We start from the raw sequence: 21,934 nt of genomic DNA on the forward strand, positions 1-21,934 counted from the left end.
GCCACTTTCCGCTCCTTATTATGTTATTCGTATTATTCTACCAACCATGCGATCGCAACATTTTGTCTGTCCGCTCAACGGATAACTTGAGTAAAAATTAAGATATCCTGGTAAAACTTCGTATAGATATTTCTTGGGACTGTGGTAGGTTTGCTATGGTAAATGGACGAAATTGAACTATGCCACGCCCACAAAATGAATAACCGGAAGGCTATAAAGTGTTATAATGTCTTCTTTTTGGTCAAAAACTAAATATATCTCAAAATCTACTTAACCAATATCAATGAAATTTGGTAGATAATATATTCTGGACACCCTGATATTACCGATGGAAAATAGGCGACATCGATTAACAATCACGCCTACTTCCCATATAACTCAATTTTGAAATCAATCTGATTCGTTCACTTTGCAATATATTATAATAATCAAGAAGCAATGAAGACACCGGAAGAAAATTTTACACAAACAAGAAGAGCGCAATGAATAATTTTTTACCGAGAATATGGGTAAAACTCTTAGATATTTTTAATAAAGAGGAAGTCTTTTTCTTTCGGGTCATAACTTTCAGTAGGCTTTATAACGTATATATCTAGAAAATTAGTTAAAATCGATCCAGAAATGAATAAAGGTAAAATGATTTTTGTTATTCTAAAGGACTTTTTGCCGAATATACCGCACGAATTTTGTGTTTTCTTAATAAAATGAAATAAATAAATTGTAAGAGTAGAAAATGTTCAGTTACAACTTAACCCTTCCTTACTTGTTGTTATTTATTTTACGTATTATAAATTTATATCTTGTTTTTTCGTTTATCAACTTTTTCTATTTAATAAATTTAATTATTTAAAATTCGTTACATTCAGTGGGATGCGGAGTGGGAGGCGGGAGAGAAGTTTGGAGCCGTTTATTTGTTTTAATATTATTGTTTACTACTTATTATGATTTTAAAAAGTAAAGATAAAACATTCACTTTTATATAGATAGTGAAAGTATTTTTGGCCGCTGATTCCATACAAGATGGACTATTGTGCGGACCCTCTTCATCATGTAACGAAACTAATTTTTGCCTTTCGGTGACAGCTTAAAACTCATCAGATCACTCAAATGGAACTCAGCTCCGATAAAGTTATATATATATGTATGTAAATAAATTTAGTTTAATAATTTATTAAAATTTCGTTTTTACATTAAGATTACATTTACAATTCTTAAAAACAAAAACCTATTTTATATACAACTAGCAGACCCGGCGAACTTCGTACCGCCTTAGCGTAAATTTGATACACTACTTTATTTTGTATAGCTGACCTATCTTAGGTATGCGTACCTATTCGATTAGAACTGGAATCTATAATATCCTCCATATAAAAATGAATACCTATTACAAATTGTTTGTATGGGAGATTAGAAAAGTGTGAATTTTAGACATTTTCAGGCAATTTTTTTTATTAATTTTCTCTCCGTAAGAACCATCCTCAAACCCTCTGGAATATACACAAAAAAGAATCAGCCAAATCGGTCAAGCCGTTTTCTTGCTACGTCGTGACAACGGAAAACGGGTTTCATTTTTATATATATAGATTAAAAAACCCAAAATAAAGACTTCAGGTTATCCGTAGTTTACTGGACGTCGTACCGGTGTACGTGCTAAAAGTTTACGATTTTTTGCGGGGTAATATACTGGCTTCCTGGCATACAAAGTACTTTCAGTGCAGCATCCATTACGTTCGGGAGTTTCTCCTCTATTGCAACGACGACCACAGCATCGTTGGTTCGCTTGCTGTGGTGCAACGGCTATTCGTGATATTGCAATCCTCGGTGGAGCCGCTTGCCTTGGAAAGCAGACTATACGAGTGCCTCCTCCAAATCCAGCTGACCTATTATCACTTATTCGTACACAATTATTAGGTGCTGCTACATTCTGGTAATAAGACGCCGAAGGATAACGAAGAGGAACTTTAGGTCGAGCATACACATTTGAGTAGCGCGAAGGTGCATATTGGGATGGCGGGTACCTTACGTAAGGTGGGTGCGACGGACATGGCAACACAGTTGGCGAAGAAGTGGGTGGTGCAGTAGGAGATGCAGTTGGTGGTGCAGTCGGGGCTGCTGTTGGTGGTGCAGTAGGAGCTACTGTTGGAGATGCAGTAGGCGGTGCTGTTGGTGGTGCAGTAGGTGGTGCAGTAGGTGGTGCAGTAGGAGGTGCTATTGGAGGTGCAGTAGTAGCTGCAGTTGGTGGAGCAGTAGGAGGAGCAGTAGGAGCTGCAGTTGGTGGTGCTGTTGGTAGTGCAGTAGGAGATGCAGTAAGAGGTGCAGTTGGTGGTGCAGTAGGTGGTGCAGTAGGAGCTGCAGTTGGAGGTGCAGTAGGTGGTGCAGTAGGTGGTGCAGTAGGAGGTGCTGTTGGAGGTGCAGTAGGAGCTGCAGTTGGTGGAGCAGTAGGAGGTGCAGTAGGAGCTGCAGTTGGTGGAGCTGTTGGAGTCGGAGCTGCTGTTGGTGGTGCTGTTGGCGGTGTAGTAGGAGGTGCAGTAGGAGCTGCAGTTGGTGGTGCTGTTGGTGGAGCAGTTGGAGATGCAGTAGGAGCTGCAGTAGGAGCTGCAGTAGGAGCTGCAGTTGGTGGAGCTGTTGGAGTCGGAGCTGCTGTTGGTGGTGCTGTTGGTGGTGCAGTAGGAGGTGCTGTTGGTGGCGCGGTAGGAGGTGCTGTTGGTGGTGCAGTTGGTGGTGCAGTCGGTGCTGCAGTTGGTGGTGCAGTAGGCGGTACAGTTGGTGGTGCTGTTGGTGGTGCAGTCGGAGCTGCAGTTGGTGGTGTTGTTGGTGGAGCAGTTGGAGGTGCAGTAGGAGCTGCAGTTGATGGAGCTGTTGGAGTTGGAGCTGCTGTTGGTGATGCTGTTGGCGGTGCAGTAGGAGGTGCAGTTGGTGGTGCAGTAGGTGGTGCAGTAGGAGCTGCAGTTGGAGGTGCAGTAGGTGGTGCAGTAGGTGGTGCAGTAGGAGGTGCTGTTGGAGGTGCAGTAGGAGCTGCAGTTGGTGGAGCAGTAGGAGGTGCAGTAAGAGGTGCAGTTGGTGGTGCAGTAGGTGGTGCAGTAGGAGCTGCAGTTGGAGGTGCAGTAGGTGGTGCAGTAGGTGGTGCAGTAGGAGGTGCTGTTGGAGGTGCAGTAGGAGCTGCAGTTGGTGGAGCAGTAGGAGGTGCAGTAGGAGCTGCAGTTGGTGGAGCTGTTGGAGTCGGAGCTGCTGTTGGTGGTGCTGTTGGCGGTGTAGTAGGAGGTGCAGTAGGAGCTGCAGTTGGTGGTGCTGTTGGTGGAGCAGTTGGAGATGCAGTAGGAGCTGCAGTAGGAGCTGCAGTTGGTGGAGCTGTTGGAGTCGGAGCTGCTGTTGGTGGTGCTGTTGGTGGTGCAGTAGGAGGTGCTGTTGGTGGCGCGGTAGGAGGTGCTGTTGGTGGTGCAGTTGGTGGTGCAGTCGGTGCTGCAGTTGGTGGTGCAGTAGGCGGTACAGTTGGTGGTGCTGTTGGTGGTGCAGTCGGAGCTGCAGTTGGTGGTGTTGTTGGTGGAGCAGTTGGAGGTGCAGTAGGAGCTGCAGTTGATGGAGCTGTTGGAGTTGGAGCTGCTGTTGGTGATGCTGTTGGCGGTGCAGTAGGAGGTGCAGTAGGAGCTGCAGTTGGAGATGCAGTTGGTGGTGCTGTTGGTGGTGCAGTCGGTGCTGCAGTTGGTGGTGCAGTAGGCGGTACAGTTGGTGGTGCAGTTGGTGGTGCAGTCGGTGCTGCAGTTGGTGGTGCAGTAGGCGGTACAGTTGGTGGTGCTGTTGGTGGTGCAGTCGGAGCTGCAGTTGGTGGTGTTGTTGGTGGAGCTGTTGGAGTCGGAGCTGCTGTTGGTGGTGCTGTTGGTGGTGCAGTAGGAGCTGCAGTTGGTGGTGCAGTCGGAGCTGCTGTTGGTGGTGCAGTAGGAGCTACTGTTGGATATGCAGTAGGCGGTGCTGTTGGTGGAGCTGTTGGTGGTGCAGTAGGAGGTGCTGTTGGTGGTGCCGTAGGTGGTGCAGTAGGAGGTGCTGTTGGAGGTGCAGTAGGAGCTGCAGTTGGTGGTGCTGTTTGTGGTGCCGTAGGAGGTGCTGTTGGTGGTGCAGTAGGAGCTGCAGTTGGTGGTGCAGTCGGAGCTGCAGTTGGTGGTGTTGTTGGTGGAGCAGTTGGAGGTGCAGTAGGAGCTGCAGTTGATGGAGCTGTTGGAGTTGGAGCTGCTGTTGGTGATGCTGTTGGCGGTGCAGTAGGAGGTGCAGTAGGAGCTGCAGTTGGTGGTGCTGTTGGTGGAGCAGTTGGAGGTGCAGTAGGAGCTGCAGTTGGTGGAGCTGTTGGAGTCGGAGCCGCTGTTGGTGGTGCTGTTGGCGGTGCAGTAGGAAGTGCTGTTGGTGGTGCAGTAGGAGCTACTATTGGAGATGCAGTAGGCGGTGCTGTTGGTGGAGCCGTTGGTGGTGCAGTAGGAGATGCTGTTGGTGGTGCCGTAGGAGGTGCTGTTGGTGGTGCAGTAGGAGGGGCAGTTGGTGTTGCTGTTGGTGGTGCCGTAGAAGGTGCAGTTGGTGGTGCTGTTGGTGGTGCCGTAGGAGGTGCTGTTGGTGGTGCAGTTGGAGGTGCAGTAGGAGGTGCTGTTGGAGATGTAGGCAGTGCTGTTGGTGGTGTAGTAGGTGGTGCAGTAGGAGGAGCAGTAGGAGATGCAGTAAGAGGTGCAGTTGGTGGTGCAGTTGGTGGTGCAGTAGGTGGTGCAGTAGGAGCTGCAGTTGGAGGTGCAGTTGGAGCTACTGTTGGTGGTGCAGTAGGCGGTGCAGTTGGTGGTGCAGTCGGTGCTGCAGTGGGAGCTGCAGTTGGTGGTGCAGTTGAAGCTACTGTTGGTGGTGCAGTAGGCGGTGCAGTTGGAGGTGCAGTAGGTGGTGCAGTAGGAGCTGCAGTTGGAGGTGCAGTAGGTGGTGCAGTAGGAGGTGCTGTTGGAGGTGCAGTAGGAGCTGCAGTTGGTGGTGCAGTAGGCGGTGCCGTAGGAGGTGCAGTTGGTGGTGCTGTTGGTGGTGCAGTTGGTGGTGCAGTAGGCGGTGCTGTTGGTGGTGCAGTAGGCGGTGCAGTTGGTGGTGCAGTTGGTGGTGCAGTTGGTGGTGCAGTCGGTGCTGCAGTTGGTGGTGCAGTTGGTGGTGCTGTTTGTGGTGCCGTAGGAGGTGCTGTTGGTGGTGCAGTAGGAGCTGCAGTTGGTGGTGCAGTCGGAGCTGCAGTTGGTGGTGCAGTAGGAGGTGCAGTTACTGGTGCTGTTGGTGGTGCTGTTGGTGGTGCAGTTGGAGCTACTGTTGGTGGTGCAGTAGGCGGTGCAGTTGGTGGTGCAGTCGGTGCTGCAGTTGGTGGTGCAGTAGGAGGTGCAGTTGGTGGTGCTGTTTGTGGTGCCGTAGGAGGTGCTGTTGGTGGTGCAGTAGGCTGTGCTGTTGGTGGAGCAGTAGGAGATGCAGTAGGAGCTGCAGTTGGTGGTGGTGTTGATGGTGTAGTAGGAGGTGCAGTTGGTGGTGCAGTCGGAGCTGCAGTTGGTGGTGCAGTAGGTGGTGCAGTTGGTGGTGCAGTTGGTGGTGCAGTTGGTGCTGCAGTTGGTGGTGCAATAGGAGGTGCAGTCGGAGCTGCAGTTGGTGGTGCAGTAGGAGGTGCAGTTGGTGGTGCAGTAGGAGGTGGAGTTGGTGGTGCTGTAGGAGCTGCAGTTGGAGGTGCAGTAGGCGTTGCTGTTGGTGGTGCAGTAGGAGCTGCTGTTGGTGCTGCAGTAGGAGGTGCAGTTGGTGGTGCTGTTGGTGGTGCCGTAGGAGGTGCTGTTGGTGGTGCAGTAGGAGCTGCAGTTGGTGGTGCAGTATGAGGTGCAGTTGGTGGTGCTGTTGGTGGTGCAGTAGGAGGTGGAGTTGGTGGTGCTGTAGGAGCTGCAGTTGGAGGTGCAGTAGGCGTTGCTGTTGGTGGTGCAGTAGGAGCTGCTGTTGGTGCTGCAGTAGGAGGTGCAGTTGGTGGTGCTGTTGGTGGTGCCGTAGGAGGTGCTGTTGGTGGTGCAGTAGGAGCTGCAGTTGGTGGTGCAGTAGGAGGTGCAGTTGGTGGTGCTGTTGGTGGTGCAGTTGGAGCTACTGTTGGTGGTGCAGTAGGCGGTGCAGTTGGTGGTGCAGTCGGTGCTGCAGTGGGAGCTGCAGTTGGTGGTGCAGTTGAAGCTACTGTTGGTGGTGCAGTAGGCGGTGCAGTTGGTGGTGCAGTTGGTGGTGCAGTCGGTGCTGCAGTGGGAGGTGCAGTAGGAGGTGCAGTTGGTGGTGCCGTAGGAGGTGCTGTTGGTGGTGCAGTAGGAGCTGCAGTTGGTGGTGCAGTAGGAGCTGCAGTTGGAGGTGCAGTAGGCGGTGCTGTTGGTGGTGCAATAGGCAGTGCTGTTGGTGGTGCCGTAGGAGGTGCTGTTGGTGGTGCAGTAGGCGTTGCTGTTGGTGGTGCAGTTGGTGGTGCAGTTGGAGCTACTGTTGGTGGTGCAGTTGGTGGTGCAGTCGGTGCTGCAGTGGGTGGTGCAGTAGGAGGTGCAGTTGGTGGTGCTATTGGTGGTGCCGTAGGAGGTGCTGTTGGTGGTGCTGTTGGTGGTGCTGTTGGTGGTGCAGTAGGAGGTGCTGTTGGTGGTGCAGTAGGAGCTGCAGTTGATGGTGCAGTCGGAGCTGCAGTGGGTGGTGCAGTAGGAGGTGCAGTCGGTGCTGCAGTGGGTGGTGCAGTCGGAGCTGCAGTTGGTGGTGCTGTTGGTGGTGCCGTAGGAGGTGCTGTTGGTGGTGCAGTAGGAGCTGCTGTTGATGGGGGTAAAGTTTCCTCAGTTGGCGATATAGATGATGGTGCAGTTTTCGGCACAGTCGATGTTGAGATTGCAGATGTTATTGGCGAAGTTGATGATTCCGTTGTTTTAGTAATATCAGTGGGCGCATCGCCAGGAAGAATGAAGATTTGACCTCCTCTCATTCTTATATGATGGGCTGTGTGTGAAATAGAAAGCAAACACTTTTTTATGTATTTCTATTTGATTAATTAAAATTTTACATACACACCTATTTTTGTTCTTTGTGTATAGTTTGGTATGTCCGTGGCAGCCCTGATAGAGCGGCGACCATTTATGTGGTGGCCTACTACATTTGGCAGGGGCGTATCAAAATCATCTTTGGGTACAGTAAGTAGTGACTTACTTGGATGAAGCACTGCAAATATTACATAGGTTCAGTTATTAAAAACTTAATAGTTTAATTATTACTTATGTAAGCTTACGTGTGTCATTTGAGCTGCTCTTACTTGTTTCGACTTCGAGTCCTGAAAATTTGTTTACATTTTTGTTTCTTACATCCAGAAGAGCGGCGATTGACTTATGTCGTGTTACAAATGACAATACTCTATCTTCTGCTTCAATGAGATTGTTGTCATGCGAGACCAAAATTGCGATGACCATTAGCAGCCACCTGGCTACGGATCTCATAGTGTCTTTAATAACTTTTCGACTTGACGTCTAAATTTTCTAAAAAGATTTAGAATAAATAATATGTTGATTTCATTAATTAAAATAAGCCTTTGATAAAAAAATGTGTTTTCCCAGTCTATACTACTATTATAAAGAGAAAATATTTGTTTTTATGTTTGTAATGAATAAACTCAAAAATTACTGTGCCGATTTCAAAAATTCTTTCACCATTGGAAATCTACATTCACCCCGAGTAACATATGCTAAATGTATTGCTATAATCTCAACTTTCCGGAAATAATTCCCAGGTGAGGGCATCAAAAAGACACCGTGATGGAGAATCTTAATCTAAAACTGAAAATCGTCTTGCACGTCATTCAATTCGCATCGCAATCGCATACAAGAGAGTCGAGTTACGAGCGCTCATAGCTGAACAAAATTGCAAAACCTCTCAAGTACGAGCTTCAGAGTCGAGTATGGAGCGAAAAGTTCGCACTATGACGTCGAACTCTGAGCGTTCCCAACGACTTCATAATCAGAAAGAAAGAAGAACTAGAGGTTGCAAATAAAATAGAATTTCATATTCGAATTTTCCTCAATTTTCCTTTTTTAAAATGAACTCACGCGAGAAACGGGAAAGTACATACATTTTGTATGGGATAGTGTGTATAAGTGTGTAAAAACCTATAACTTTTGAAATGTTTGTTTAAACCCGTGCGAAGCCGGAGTGCTAGTTTCTTATATTTAAAAAAGAAATATGTTCGCTGTAGAGAGAAGGCAGAAGGTGTTCTAAAATGTTTCTACTTAACTAAATTCGAAAATTCACTAGCGTATCGAATAGCCTAATGGATTTGATTTTTTTTTATTCAAGGCTAATTTTATATTGGAAAATGTGTGTAATTGTTTTTATTCTAACTTTATGATGTGGGTTAGTGTGTTTCTCGCATCAACAATTTTTTTACTTATGCTTTCTGATATTAAATTTTTTATCTCAAATCAATTTTTTTCACTAAAACAACGCCTAAACCAAATATCTACCAGACGTGCCATCTAACGTTGTTCATTCTATTTGATCAGCTCAAAATTATCACTCGAGCTTTATTTCGACAATACAACAACACGAAGAAAAAATCAGCTCGTTGCCAAAGTGTTTCACTTCTAATATTATTTCGAGTCACTTACGTGTGTACACTGCTCAACTGCGTGCATAACTGTTAACTGAATTTTTATAAATTCAAATAAATGTTTATATTTGCTATCGCGCGTATTTTGTTGTTATATTTGTATTTTTCGAGCAACGAAATATTTGCGTATTTGTTAGCTGCGAACGTGCTAATAAAAAAATTTATGCACATTTTATAAAGTCTGTGGAATTATCATTTTTATTATTCCGTAACAAAAATCATAATAAACATAGAATACTATAAAAGGAAGGCGCCATATCAAAGTTGGACTAATTTAAATAATAGTTGAAGCAAGTAAAATAATAATATATGCATAAAAACTCAATGTCCATAGAGCAGTCGCAAAAAACCTACCGTTAATATTTCAAAATAGTTTAACCGAGTCAAAAAGAGTGTTTTGTTTGAATAAATTCTTTCCAGATCTCTATTGAAGAATGTCCGATGATTTTCAAATCATTCCTCTTGATTCTCTGACCGATGCCGATAAAAACCTTCGGTGGATGCTGAAAACAGTAGGAAGCCACTTATACTCAATCCCAAATATATACAGATAACAACTCCAAAGTCTAAAAATTAAATCCACATGGTGTGAATATTCGACAAACTACTGTTTAAATGGTTAAATAGTCATAATTTACACGTTTTTAAATTTGACAGAATTAAATAATAGATACGCACTACTAGTCAAAGTTCTTTCTACTGAAAAAAAAAATTACAAACGCGAACTCGGCTGCTTCGAACGGACCAGTGCTCAGAAATGGGTTAATATGTAGATACTATATAAGGGCACAAATGAGACCGAAAGAATAATTATAGGGTTTGTCACGCCATAAATTGCCCGCATAATAATGGAATATTACTTAAAGGTAAGGAAATATAGTTAAATGGGCGATATAGAATATCGGATGTCATCCAGAAATTTTCTGACTATTTTGTAAGGATGGAAAACAACTCCAATAAATCAGAGAATATCAAACCGCAGAAATGTGTGTGTATGATTTCTTTACTAGGGCCTCCCTCTTTGAAGTGGTGATATAATATCCGTCGTACGTTAGATTAGGTTAGGTTTGGTCACCTATATACCTAACAGATTTCAACTGACAAGTAGGCTTACAGATTTAACTTTCCATTCCAACATCGATGTGGCATATAACGAAGACAACAGAGAGATATACAAGTATCCTCTCTTTTCTCGCTTTCTCTATACCACAGAAAATGTAACTGTTTATTATTAGTTTCTTGCCTTATTGAATAAAATTTGGATCGATTCTAGAGATTAACTGCATAAAATATGTAAAAGTGTAGATTGATGATTGAAGACTAGAGGATCAGCAAACCGCGAACCAAGTCAGGATAGGATTCTATGGAAATTTATACAATAATTTCAAGAGGTAAAATGTAGCCAGTTCTGAACAACTAAAGATGTAAAATATTTCGCTGTATACTATTCGTCAATGGATTGTTTTTAAGGCTTCTGGAATAATTACATAGGCTGTCGTGGAAACGTTTTGTGAAAGAGTCGAGCGCTTAGTTTGCGACATATAGACTTACTCACTTAATGTACCATTCTGAACATCCACATTACTTTCTACTGTCCAAATAAAATATTTATTTTTGTCACAGTCGGTTCGAATTTTTATCGAATCGTGCCGAAATGAACGCACAAACACCGAACGTGACTTTATGAAATAATTCAATAAAACTTCAGTAAAATAAGTCGCAAGCTGACTAATGCTAATGTCGATATATGTATGTATGTATTACTTCCTTCCCATTATTAACACATCCACCTTCTAGTTACGACTCAAAGTAGCTTCCTAACCTCAAAAATCGAATTGCTCGCATTTGGTCCTACTTTATTTATTTTCTTTGATATTTGGTTTTGATGTCGAGATATCTATTAAGGTCCTCAGTACATATCGAAAGCCCAATTTTGTATGAAGTGTTTGGAATGAGTTTATCAAAGTCTAATTACTTTATAACCAAAAGCTTGACCGATTCGCATTGGTATGAAATTTATACCATAATTAGTTATTGAATCTTACTTTAACTTTATCTATAAATATTTACAGAGAGGAGCGAAGCAACTGTGAAGAGGTAGAATGTTGGATGAAGACTTATACATTGTAGTATGTTACGCCATTTATTAGAAACAAGCTATGATATTTCAAGAAACGGTAATTAAAGGGATCTATATGCAGTTAGAATGTGTGACTATGGTATTCTTTGTCATATTAAAGGAATTATACGAATTATTTTATTTTGTATATGTTTGTCTTTATTGTCCAAGCGTATCTACATTCTACATAAAATGTATTAAGGATAGAAGTGATCTAATCGTATTTGCATAGGTTGTTCCGACTGCACGTAGCTCACTGGTGGCTGCGGTTGATATGGCTGCTGTGGATGTGATAAATGCGGAATTGGTGCCGGTACTGGAACAACTGGATCAACATGATGATGATCACTTTCACTACAACACTTCTTCTCACCGGGTGATGTACTCCACTTGTTGCAACGACGAAGAAAGCAACGCCTGCTAGGTTTTGGTGGTCGTACTGCCGGAGGTAAAACTATTATTTGCTGTGAAGAAGAATCTGCGGGCTTTGGCACACAGACTGTGCGCGTTTTCCCTTTCGTGCCATCCAGATCATAATCGCTTATTTCAAAGCAATTAGTCGTGGGTGTTTTTGGTGGTGTCACAATCGGTATTGTTGGTGGCGGTGGTGGATTCTCATATGGTACTTTTGGTGCATATGGTACATAGGAAGGCAAAGAGGCTGGTGGATATGACGGATATCCGGGAAACTCGGGATATGACGGATATGGTGGATATATAGGATATGGTGGCAATGATGGGTAAGGTGGTAATGTTGGAGGTAGAGTGGGGGGTAGAGTTGGTGGTAAGGTTGGTGGCAGCGTGGGAGGTAAAGTTGGTGGGAGAGTAGGCGGTAAAGTTGGTGGAAGTGTTGGCGGAAGAGTCGGTGGTAGAGTTGGTGGAAGTGTTGGTGGAAGAGTTGGAGGTAAAGTTGGTGGAAGAGTTGGTGGAAGAGTTGGCGGAAGAGTCGGTGGTAAAGTTGGTGGAAGAGTTGGAGGTAAAGTTGGTGGAAGAGTTGGTGGAAGAGTTGGCGGAAGAGTCGGTGGTAAAGTTGGTGGAAGAGTAGGAGGTAAAGTTGGTGGAAGAGTCGGTGGTAAAGTTGGTGGTAAAGTTGGTGGTAGAGTTGGAGGCAAAGTTGGCGGTAGAGTAGGAGGTAAAGTTGGGGGAAGAGTTGGTGGTAAAGTTGGCGGCAATGTTGGTGGCAAAGTTGGCGGTAGAGTAGGAGGTAAAGTTGGGGGAAGAGTTGGAGGTAAAGTTGGCGGCAATGTTGGTGGCAAAGTTGGCGGTAGAGTAGGAGGTAAGGTTGGGGGAAGAGTTGGAGGTAAAGTTGGCGGCAATGTTGGTGGCAATGTTGGTGGCAATGTTGGTGGCAATGTTGGTTTCGGCTTACAATGTACCCTTTGCCTTACACTATTTAAAATATTCAGATCGGCATTGATTTGTGGACTCAAATCGACACCGGTGAATACCTCATTATTGTCACCAACAATATCAGCGCCGGATATGCCTACAAAATATGAATTAATAGAAATATTAAGAGAATTTAATACGTCTCAAATAGTATAATGCTATTAATACTTACGTTCCTGCACATTGCCGATATTATTGTCACCACAATCCATTTCACCATCCGGCCCTGGTAGTAATATATTCGTCGCACTAGTTGGATCTTGCAAAATGTCACCTACTAAACCGGTAAGCTGGTCGACTTGGTTGAGCAGTTGCAAATTTATACCCACTTGTGGTTTTACTTTGGCCAAGGTGGTAACTGTATTGTTATCACCACGTATAACTGTAGCATCATTGACTAAGTAGGGGGAAAATGGAAAATTATCATTTCGAAGAAATTCTGTTTCCACTAAAAAACTTACTTTGTTGTCTACTGCCAATACTATTACCACCACCACCCAGTAAGCCGCCAAGTAATCCGCCGCCACCTCCACCTCCTGTACCAGTTTGGGTCACTGCATTTAGCAGATCAATGTTGAGATCAAGTTGTGGCGCTACGTCGGCCAAGGTAAATATTTCATTGGCTGAGCCCTGGATCACTGTTCCGCTACTTTCTGTAAACGCAAAAAATATAAAACTTAAATAGTCTGGAGTATAAAATGTACAGGTTTAACTTACGTATTTGACTTCCACCAATATTATTGCTTGCAACTCCAACGCCTCCTGGCCGTGCTGGTCTTCCTACTACTGCTGTAATTTTAAATTTTTTAATCATTTCTATAACATTACACCAATAACATGAACTTACAAGGTCGCAAACCGCCGGCAAAACTGGCACCACCACCACTGACACCCTGTACGCCAATGGCTTCCTGATTCACCACATTTAAAGCATTGACATCGGCATTCACTTGCGGATTAACATTCAGTAAACTGCTAACAGTATTTCCACTGCCTATTATGTTGGCGCCAGTATCCACTAAGATATGAAGAAAATTACACCAAAAACTTTATAACTGCTTACTAGGTGAGAATACTTACTGACTTGCTTGCCACCGATATTGTTGGTTGCACCACCCAAGCCACCGAGTAAGCCACCCAATAAGCCGCCACCGCTGCCAGTTGCACCGGTTACTGTTTGTGTGACTGAATTTAACAGGTTCACATCGGCGTTCACTTGTGGATTCACATTTGCGAGACTCGAAACCGTGTTGCCATCGCCGACAATGCGTGCGCCCGAATCCACTAGAAATACCGAGGTAATATATAGTTTTGATATTTGCTAGCTGTAATTGTGATGACTTACTGCTTTGTCTGCCGCCAATATTGTTAGTTCCACCACCGAGATCACCTAATAGTCCACCGCTTTTACCAGCACTTCCTCCAGCTGTGGCTCCGGAAACTGTCTGCGTGACGGTATTAAGTAGATTTACACCAGCGTTCACTTGTGGATTGACATTGGCGAGACTGGAAACAGTATTACCGTCGCCAATAATTCGAGCTCCTGTGGACTCTGTGTCATTTAAAATGTATTAACATTTACTTTACTATAGTTTCAGCTTCATAAAACTTACGAAGTTGGCTTCCACCAATATTATTTCCAGCTCCTCCCCCAACAACAACAGGTCGACCTACAACAGGCTTACCAGGTTTGACTACGCCACCAGCCACACCAATTGCTTCTTGCTTGACGGCATTTAAAGTATTTACATCGGCGTTCACTTGTGGATTGAGGTTTATTAAGCTCGAAACTTGATTACCGCTACCCACTATACTGGTGCCAGCATCCACTATAAATATTTAAACCGAAAATATTGATTGTTGCGTCTTAAATTTTATATAAACTAATTGTGGTTGTATAAAAACTTACTGATTTGCTTGCCACCGATATTGTTGGTCGCTCCACCAATTCCACCAAGTACACCACCTAATAGTCCACCGCTTTTACCACCACCACCTACACCTGTTGCTGCAGAAACCGTTTGTGTAACGGTATTAAGTAGATTTACGCCAGCATTCACTTGTGGATTCACGTTTGCGAGACTCGATACAGTGTTGCCATCACCAACAATGCGAGCTCCTGTGGATTCTACAGCAAATAAATGAGGTTGGTAGTTGCTTATGTATTGTTTTTCATTTCGGAAGTAATATTCAAGTTTCAACACTTACGAACTTGACTGAATCCGATATTATTACTAGCATGACTTAATCCAACTGCCTTTGCACCACTTGTTCCGGCAACAACACCATCTCCGCCCGCTGGTCCAGCGACTGCACCTATACCTGTCACTTTCTGATCGACAGCATTCAGAGCATTTACATCCGCATTTACTTCAGGATTAACATTCAATAAACTGCTAACGGTATTTCCACTCCCAATTATGTTGGTACCAGTGTCCACTAAAAGTAGAAACAGTATAAAAAACCAAGCGTAAATTAATATTCTATCTTAAAAGTTTTGTAAAGTTTAGCAAGAAAGCTGAACATAAACAAAGTTATCATACAGCTTCTGGATTCTTACTGATTTGCTTGCCACCAATATTATTAGCTGCACCACCGATCCCACCAAGCACACCTCCTAAAATTCCACCACTTTTACCAGCACCACCTCCACCTGTGGGTCCGGAAATCGTCTGAGTTACAGTATTAAGTAGATTTACGCCAGCGTTCACTTGTGGATTCACGTTTGCGAGACTCGATATAGTGTTGCCATCACCAACAATGCGAGCTCCTGTGGATTCTATTAGGAATTGTAGATTTATAAGATGACTTGTGCGATTATTAATTCTTTGTTACATACGACGTTGAGTGCCCCCAATATTATTTCCGATTCCTCCACCAACAACAGCAGGTCGGCCTACAACACCAGGCTTCCCAGGTTTAACTACGCCACCAGCTACACCTATAGCTTCCTGTTTAACAACATTTAATGCGTTCACGTCGGCGTTCACTTGTGGATTGAGGTTCAATAAGCTGGATACTTGATTACCACTACCCACAATACTGGTGCCAGTATCCACTGAAAGAAGTAAAGTAGTTGCATTAAGGGTCTAAGAACTATTTCTTCAAAATGTATAAAACTATATTTACTTATTTGCTTTCCACCGATATTGTTGGCTGCCCCACCGATTCCACCAAGTACACCACCTAATAGTCCACCACTTTTACCAGCACCTCCTCCACCTGTGGCTCCGGAAACTGTCTGCGTGACGGTGTTTAGCAGATTTACTCCAGCGTTCACTTGTGGATTCACGTTCGCAAGACTCGATACAGTATTGCCATCACCAACAATGCGAGCTCCTGTGGATTCTATTAGGAATTGTAGATTTATAAGATGACTTGTGGGATTATTAAATCTTTGTTACATACGAAGTTGAGTGCCCCCTATATTATTTCCAGCTCCTCCCCCAACAACAACAGGTCGACCTACAACGCCAGGCTTCCCAGGTTTGACTACGCCACCAGTCACACCAAGCGCTTCCTGTTTAACAACATTTAATGCGTTCACGTCGGCATTAACTTGTGGATTGAGGTTCAATAAGCTCGAGACTTGATTACCACTACCCACAATGCTGGTGCCGGTGTCCACTAAAAGTGATAAAGGAATTAGATTATAAAAAAAATTTGTATTCAAAAATGTGTATTACTTATTTGCTTTCCACCGATACTGTTGGCTGCTCCACCAATTCCACCAAGTACTCCACCCAAAACTCCCCCACTTTTACCAAGACCTCCACCGCCTGCTGCGCCAGAAACTGTTTGTGTAACTGTATTTAGCAGGTTTACTCCAGCATTTACTTGTGGATTCACATTTGCGAGACTCGAGACAGTATTTCCATCGCCGACAATACGAGCTCCTGTGGATTCTGTTAGTAATTCCAGATGTATGAGTTAAATTATGAGATTACTAATCATTACAACTTTGGCACTTACGAAGTTGGCTACCGCCAATATTATTTCCAGCCCCTCCAGCAACAATAGGTCGACCTACAACGCCAGGCTTCCCAGGTTTGACTACGCCACCAGTAACACCTATCGCTTCCTGCTTGACGACATTCAAGGCATTCACGTCAGCATTCACTTGTGGATTGAGATTCAGCAGGCTTGACACCTGATTACCACTACCCATAATGCCGGTACCCGTGTCCACTGAAAGGAGTAAAGTTGTTAAAACATATAGTAGTTTAAGAATTCAAAAATTTATCTTACTAATTTGCTTGCCACCGATACTGTTGGTTGCTCCACCAATTCCGCCAAGTACACCTCCTAATAGTCCACCACTTTTACCAGCACCTCCTCCACCTGTAGCACCTGACACTGTTTGTGTAACGGTATTTAGCAGATTTACTCCAGCGTTCACTTGTGGATTCACATTCGCAAAACTCGATACAGTATTGCCGTCGCCGACAATACGAGCTCCTGTGGACTCTGTTGGGTAATATACATTTTTAGTTCGAGTATGAGATTACTAGTCATTACAACTTTGGAACTTACGAAGTTGAGTGCCACCAATATTATTTCCACCCCCTCCAGCGACAACAACAGGTCGACCTACAACACCAGGCTTCCCAGGATTGACTACTCCACCAGTCACACCAATCGCTTCCTGTTTGACAACATTTAAAGCATTCACATCGGCGTTCACTTGCGGATTGAGATTCAGCAGGCTTGACACCTTATTGCCGCTTCCCACAATGCTAGCACCTGAAGCCACTAAAATTATAGAAGTTTTATTAAAATAAAATTTTATTTTATTTTTTTTTTTCTATTTATTTTACTTACTGACTTGTTTTCCACCGATATTATTAGCACCTCCCACATTACTAACTACACCGCCCAAAAGGCCACCACTACTACCACTGCCGCCCGTTGCACCGGAAACTGTTTGTGAAACTTGATTCAACAGATTAACACCAAGTCCGATTTGTGGATCCACATTTATTAAGCTGGAGACCATATTTTTATCACCAACTATAGTAGCGCCAGAATTACCTAGGAGATAGATTAATTGATACAATTTATATCTAATTTTTATAGTTAAAGAAAATATAGTTAATTATTTTGAGTAAGAGTCGGATCCAATGTTCTGACTAAAAACAGTCATAAGTCTTCACTCGTTCGTAACAATATATATTTTCTTTCTTAGGTAATTTGATACTTACTAACTTGCTGACCGCCAATATTATTAGACGCCCCAACTGTGTGACTAACAATCTTTCCACTAACGGGAGCAGCATGAGAGGTATGCGAGATCGCATTGATGAAGTTTACGCAAGCGCTCACTTGTGGATTGATGTGACCGGCACTTATTGCGGTATTACCCGGACCGTGTACAACATGGGTCACTGTGTGGTCTGAAATGAAATTTAATGAAAAGGGTCTTAAAATGCAAAATTTAAATAATAGAAAAATTACTTACGAACAGGCACAACAGCTCCGCCACCAACAGCTTCTTGTTTCACCGCATTCAAAGCATTGACATCTGCATTTATTTGCGGGTTTACATTTAGCAGACTGAATACTTGATTGCCGCTACCTAGTATACTAGTGCCTTTATCCACTGCGAAATTGAAATTGATAGTCTTCATTATAAAATTAAAACTTGAAAATACTTACTGACTTGCTTGCCGCCTATATTATTGACGGCACCGCCGAGTCCACCTAATAGACCACCGCCTTTGCCACCGCCAGCTGCACCAGTTGCAGTTTGAGTAACAGTGTTTAGTAGATTTACGCCAGCGTTCACTTGTGGATTGACATTGGCGAGACTCGAAACAGTGTTGCCATCACCAACAATTCGAGCACCGGTGGATTCTGTAGACAAAAAAATTGTTCTGTTAGATAACAAAAATTAAAGCGAAGTGTTCTTTCGGAAGGGTTATGAGTTAAGGTTTGTGAGATAAAAACTTTATTAAAAACATTAGAGTTTCTTTAATACTTTAGTTCAATAACAAAGATGGACTGGAAGTATTGGGCATGGGATATCGTTCTGGAACGTGAACGTGAAACGAAATATATTGTAAGATAAACAAGGTCTCTGTTAAACTTATAAGGGGATTCTTTACAGATCTTTAAAACTTTAGTTTAATATCTAAAATAGTCTAAGAAGTCTTCGATATGGGATATCACTCATGTGGCCGATTTTTCGGATGAATAAAGCGTGTATGAAAATCTGTATTTTAAACAAACAATTTCACTTAAATATCAACAGATTTTTGAAGGCGACTTAGAACTTACTATGGCCATGGGAAATCATAGATTAAAGAACTTTAAGTTTACATGTAAATCTGAGTAGTATAATGTTCTGACGGATTACCCAATCATACTTCAGGCCACGGAAATAAGGATTGGAGTTTTGAAATTAGATGAGGACTATCTAACTTCTAGCATGGTTTTATCGTTATGTTTTACAGTGATATCCTCGTTAAATCCAAGGCTTGAGTTATTAATCATCGTCTTCGTGAGGTTTAAGGATTATGGAAGACACATATTATTAAACTCAACGCTGATCCAGAGGATGATACCCTTGAATATACTCACGTAATTGTCTACCTCCAATACTATTCCCAGCCGAGCTCACACCTCCTGCTACACCAGTAGCTTGTTGCTTAACAGTGTTCAGGGCGTTGACGTCCGCATTCACCTGTGGATTTACATTTAGTAAACTACTAACGGTGTTACCGCTGCCTTTAATGAGTGCGCCAGTGTTCACTAAATTTTTGGAAATATATTTCTATATTAGTTTTAATTCTTTATTTTTATATTTCGTAGCACTTACTAATTTGGCCTGAGCCAATGCTATTTCTGCCTGCACCAGCTACACCACTCGCTGTTTGTGTGACTGAATTCAATGCATTTACTGCGACACCTGCCTGAGGATTGACATTCAACAGATTAGAGACTGCATTATTGCTGCCAACGATTTGCGTGCCGGAGTTCACTGGGAAAAATTAAGTTAAATATTGAAATTTTTTTTTAATTATCTCTTTTATATTTTGTCACTCACTTATTTGCTTGGCCCCAATAGTATTAGCACCAATATGCCCCAACAGAGCGGAACCTGTGGCTATCAATAGCCAAATCACAACGCGTCGCATTATGGTATTCCAAATATCCCTTTAATATTTAATTTTACTTATTATTTAACAGCAATTTTTTTGAATTTTTTTTTTTTTTGAACAAAACAGACCGAACTTGCAAGCCAATGCGCGGGTCACGGCCACAATATAGCTAAAGAGTGCTTGCTAATTGCTTTATATGCTAAAACTGTGGCTTGCTAGTTACTTCTCAGCTTTTGATTCTTCTTCAATCTCTTCAGCTCAAACCATTTATCTCAATGGCTGGTACGCGTTCGCCAGATGCGTTCAAGACGTGCGGCTATGCGCTGTTATCTATGAAATATTTATCAGCTCTTAAGTATATACAATTGATAAAATTTATCTTTCAGTAAATGGAAAGTGGGCTGATTTCTTTTTGAGATTTAATAGATCTGTATCGGTATACATATATACATATGTACATACATGGCTGATTTTCTAGAGAGGTATTACAATTTTTACCGTTATAGCGGGTTGATATGAAGAGATTTTTGACAATTGATATGGTATAAACTTCCCGCTCAATATGATCCAAATATGTATGAGTTTAACTATTATAGTTTATAATGGTTTCATTATATATATTAGGATCGGTGAGTTCTCATTTAACATTTTATTTCTTATGAGATGCTGTGTAGAAATTCGGAAATCATATCTTAGTTCATCATAGAGAAATAATCAAGTTTTTCCATTAGATAAAATATTGTAAGTTCATATTTAAGATTTCCAGCTTTTGTCTTATAAGTAACTAGCTGTGCCCGCGACTTTGTCCGCATGGAATAGTGCTTTTGGGCCTCGTCTTTATCTTCGCCAGAAGAACATATTGATTTTCTCCGCAACCTGATCTTGACAACGATCCCCACGTGTTTAAATGTTTGCCCCTGCGATTTATTAATTGTAACGGCGAAAGATACCTTAAGGGGAAATTGAATTCTTTTCAAATTAAAGGTATATCATTTGGGATCATCGGGATGTGTGGTATAAGTACTGTTTGACCAACTGCTGGACCATTGCAACGATCACGTTATTGCGTAGAAATTTGTCTTGAAGTCGGGTCCCGTTGCATAAATTAGGTGGTTTCAGATTTCTAAGTAAAATTATTGGGGCGCTTATTTTTAGCTTAAGGGAATGTGGAGGAAGGCCACTTGGGTTCAAAGAATTTAGAAACTCCTGTGGGTAATGGACCACATCTTCTTGATCCATTACATTATCAATAGATGTGTATGTGACTATATCTCCTTCAAGTTTATTTAAAATTATGTCATTAATTTCGTTCACGCTACTGTTTCTCGCCGCCAATATTGCCCTTTGACACATCCATTGGCGATCTTTATTTTCTATTTCGCTGATATCAGGGTAAACTTTTAATATTAAATCCTCAATGTTACCTACTCTTACTCCTAAATCGCGGTCAATTCCAATTTTATTTTGAAAATGAGGTATTTTCCCGTCTCCTACTAAAAGTAATTTTCAAGGGAAAGTTATACTACCTCCCACCAAATGGGCTCTCATATTTGTCGATAATTTTAAAATATTTACAAACTTCCATAACGGAGAACTTTTAAGGCAAAACTTTATAATGTCAGCTCTAGTTCCCCTTACTAGTACGAGTAAAGTTTGTCGAAAGTCCCCAGCAATCATAACAGTAATCCCAACCATGATTTTATCACAGCTTCTAAGATCTCTCAGAGTTCTGTCTAGAGCTTCTACGTGAGTCCAAGTTGTTCTTTAATATTTTTTACAGAACAAACTCCAAATATCTCGAATATGAACATTGGATGTACGATATATATAAAACACACTGGCGCTTATGTCTCTGTTCTCCAAAGTTCTTCTCTCATTTGTGGGGATCGTATTTAAGCTAAGCATCAAATGAGAAGACCTCCTAACTTCAAGAAATTTTTCATGAAACAAACTGTATTATCTTTTCTAGTATATCACATATTCAACTGTAGTTTCTACTTGACTTACTACTCAGAGGTCAAACACGCTTTTGAGAAGCTTCAACCGGAATAAGCCTCAACGAAATAGAGTTAAAAAGCTCAAACCAGTGTAATGTACTACAGTAAACTAAAGATCACATATCGACGAGTATTTGGTTAATTGATCGTGTTTCATACTGGTATCTCCAATAAAGGAAACAACAACGGTGAAGTTTCAATTGAAATTTTTGGAAATTTTCCGAACTAGTTGATACAAATATACCTAAGAAATGAATCCAAAATATTGATCTCAGAAAGGTCTCTCAGAAAGTGGCTTTTGGAGTCTATCGAAATTGAGGATTTTGTGTGAATGATTTTCAGTAGTATTTTAGAATCTTGATACGGGATTCACCATCTTTATGTGTGAGAATGAAAAACCTCATGTTGTGGTATTATTTGAAAAGCAAAGTCATTTCCAGCGATATAGAAACATCTCAATATTAACAGCAAGTTCAACGTTATTTACATACCGACATAAAAGATGACAGAACCTGTTTGATACATATGTTAAATTACTTCCCCATATTTTACAATATATTTAATATGAGAACTACTAAATATCGATAACACTACAAAATACTATCCACACCTATTACACTATTATCACAGCTCTGTGACAAGAGATATCTACACGCCGCTACAACTCTGAAACCAATAAAAGCCCCGTGTAAAA

General features: G+C 42.3%; 1 protein-coding gene across 1 annotated transcript; it reads right to left on the reverse strand.

Moving 5' to 3' along the window:
- Positions 1-1,227: 1,227 nt before the first annotated feature.
- On the reverse strand, positions 1,228-19,445 carry LOC105217877 (mucin-2). Its single transcript, XM_054231049.1, has 28 exons — positions 19,189-19,445; positions 18,961-19,122; positions 18,723-18,893; positions 17,799-17,996; positions 17,602-17,742; positions 17,345-17,536; positions 16,965-17,174; positions 16,677-16,895; positions 16,392-16,610; positions 16,116-16,331; positions 15,830-16,048; positions 15,552-15,770; positions 15,273-15,491; positions 14,983-15,201; positions 14,704-14,922; positions 14,352-14,582; positions 14,053-14,271; positions 13,757-13,972; positions 13,489-13,695; positions 13,224-13,427; positions 12,991-13,161; positions 12,861-12,932; positions 12,605-12,796; positions 12,316-12,540; positions 10,958-12,240; positions 7,265-7,499; positions 7,051-7,197; positions 1,228-6,978 (listed from the first exon to the last, which is right to left on the reverse strand). Exons 1-28 carry the CDS (start codon positions 19,277-19,279, stop codon positions 1,613-1,615), a joined length of 11,682 nt encoding a protein of 3,893 aa, XP_054087024.1. The 5' UTR covers positions 19,280-19,445; the 3' UTR covers positions 1,228-1,612.
- Positions 19,446-21,934: the final 2,489 nt, after the last annotated feature.

Source organism: Zeugodacus cucurbitae, chromosome 5 (assembly GCF_028554725.1).
Source record: "Zeugodacus cucurbitae isolate PBARC_wt_2022May chromosome 5, idZeuCucr1.2, whole genome shotgun sequence".
NCBI lineage: Eukaryota > Metazoa > Arthropoda > Insecta > Diptera > Tephritidae > Zeugodacus > Zeugodacus cucurbitae.

Excerpts from the sequence above, each read along its gene's own strand:
- LOC105217877 (XM_054231049.1), bottom strand. The coding sequence starts at position 19,279 with ATGCGACGCGTTGTGATTTGGCTATTGATAGCCACAGGTTCCGCTCTG. Across the intron at positions 13,162-13,223 it reads TATCGGTGGCAAGCAAGTCA|TGGATACTGGCGCCAACATA; the intron begins GTAAGTATTCTC and ends TTCATATCTTAG. Across the intron at positions 12,541-12,604 it reads TATTGGCAGTAGACAACAAA|TCAATGATGCTACAGTTATA; the intron begins GTAAGTTTTTTA and ends CCCCCTACTTAG.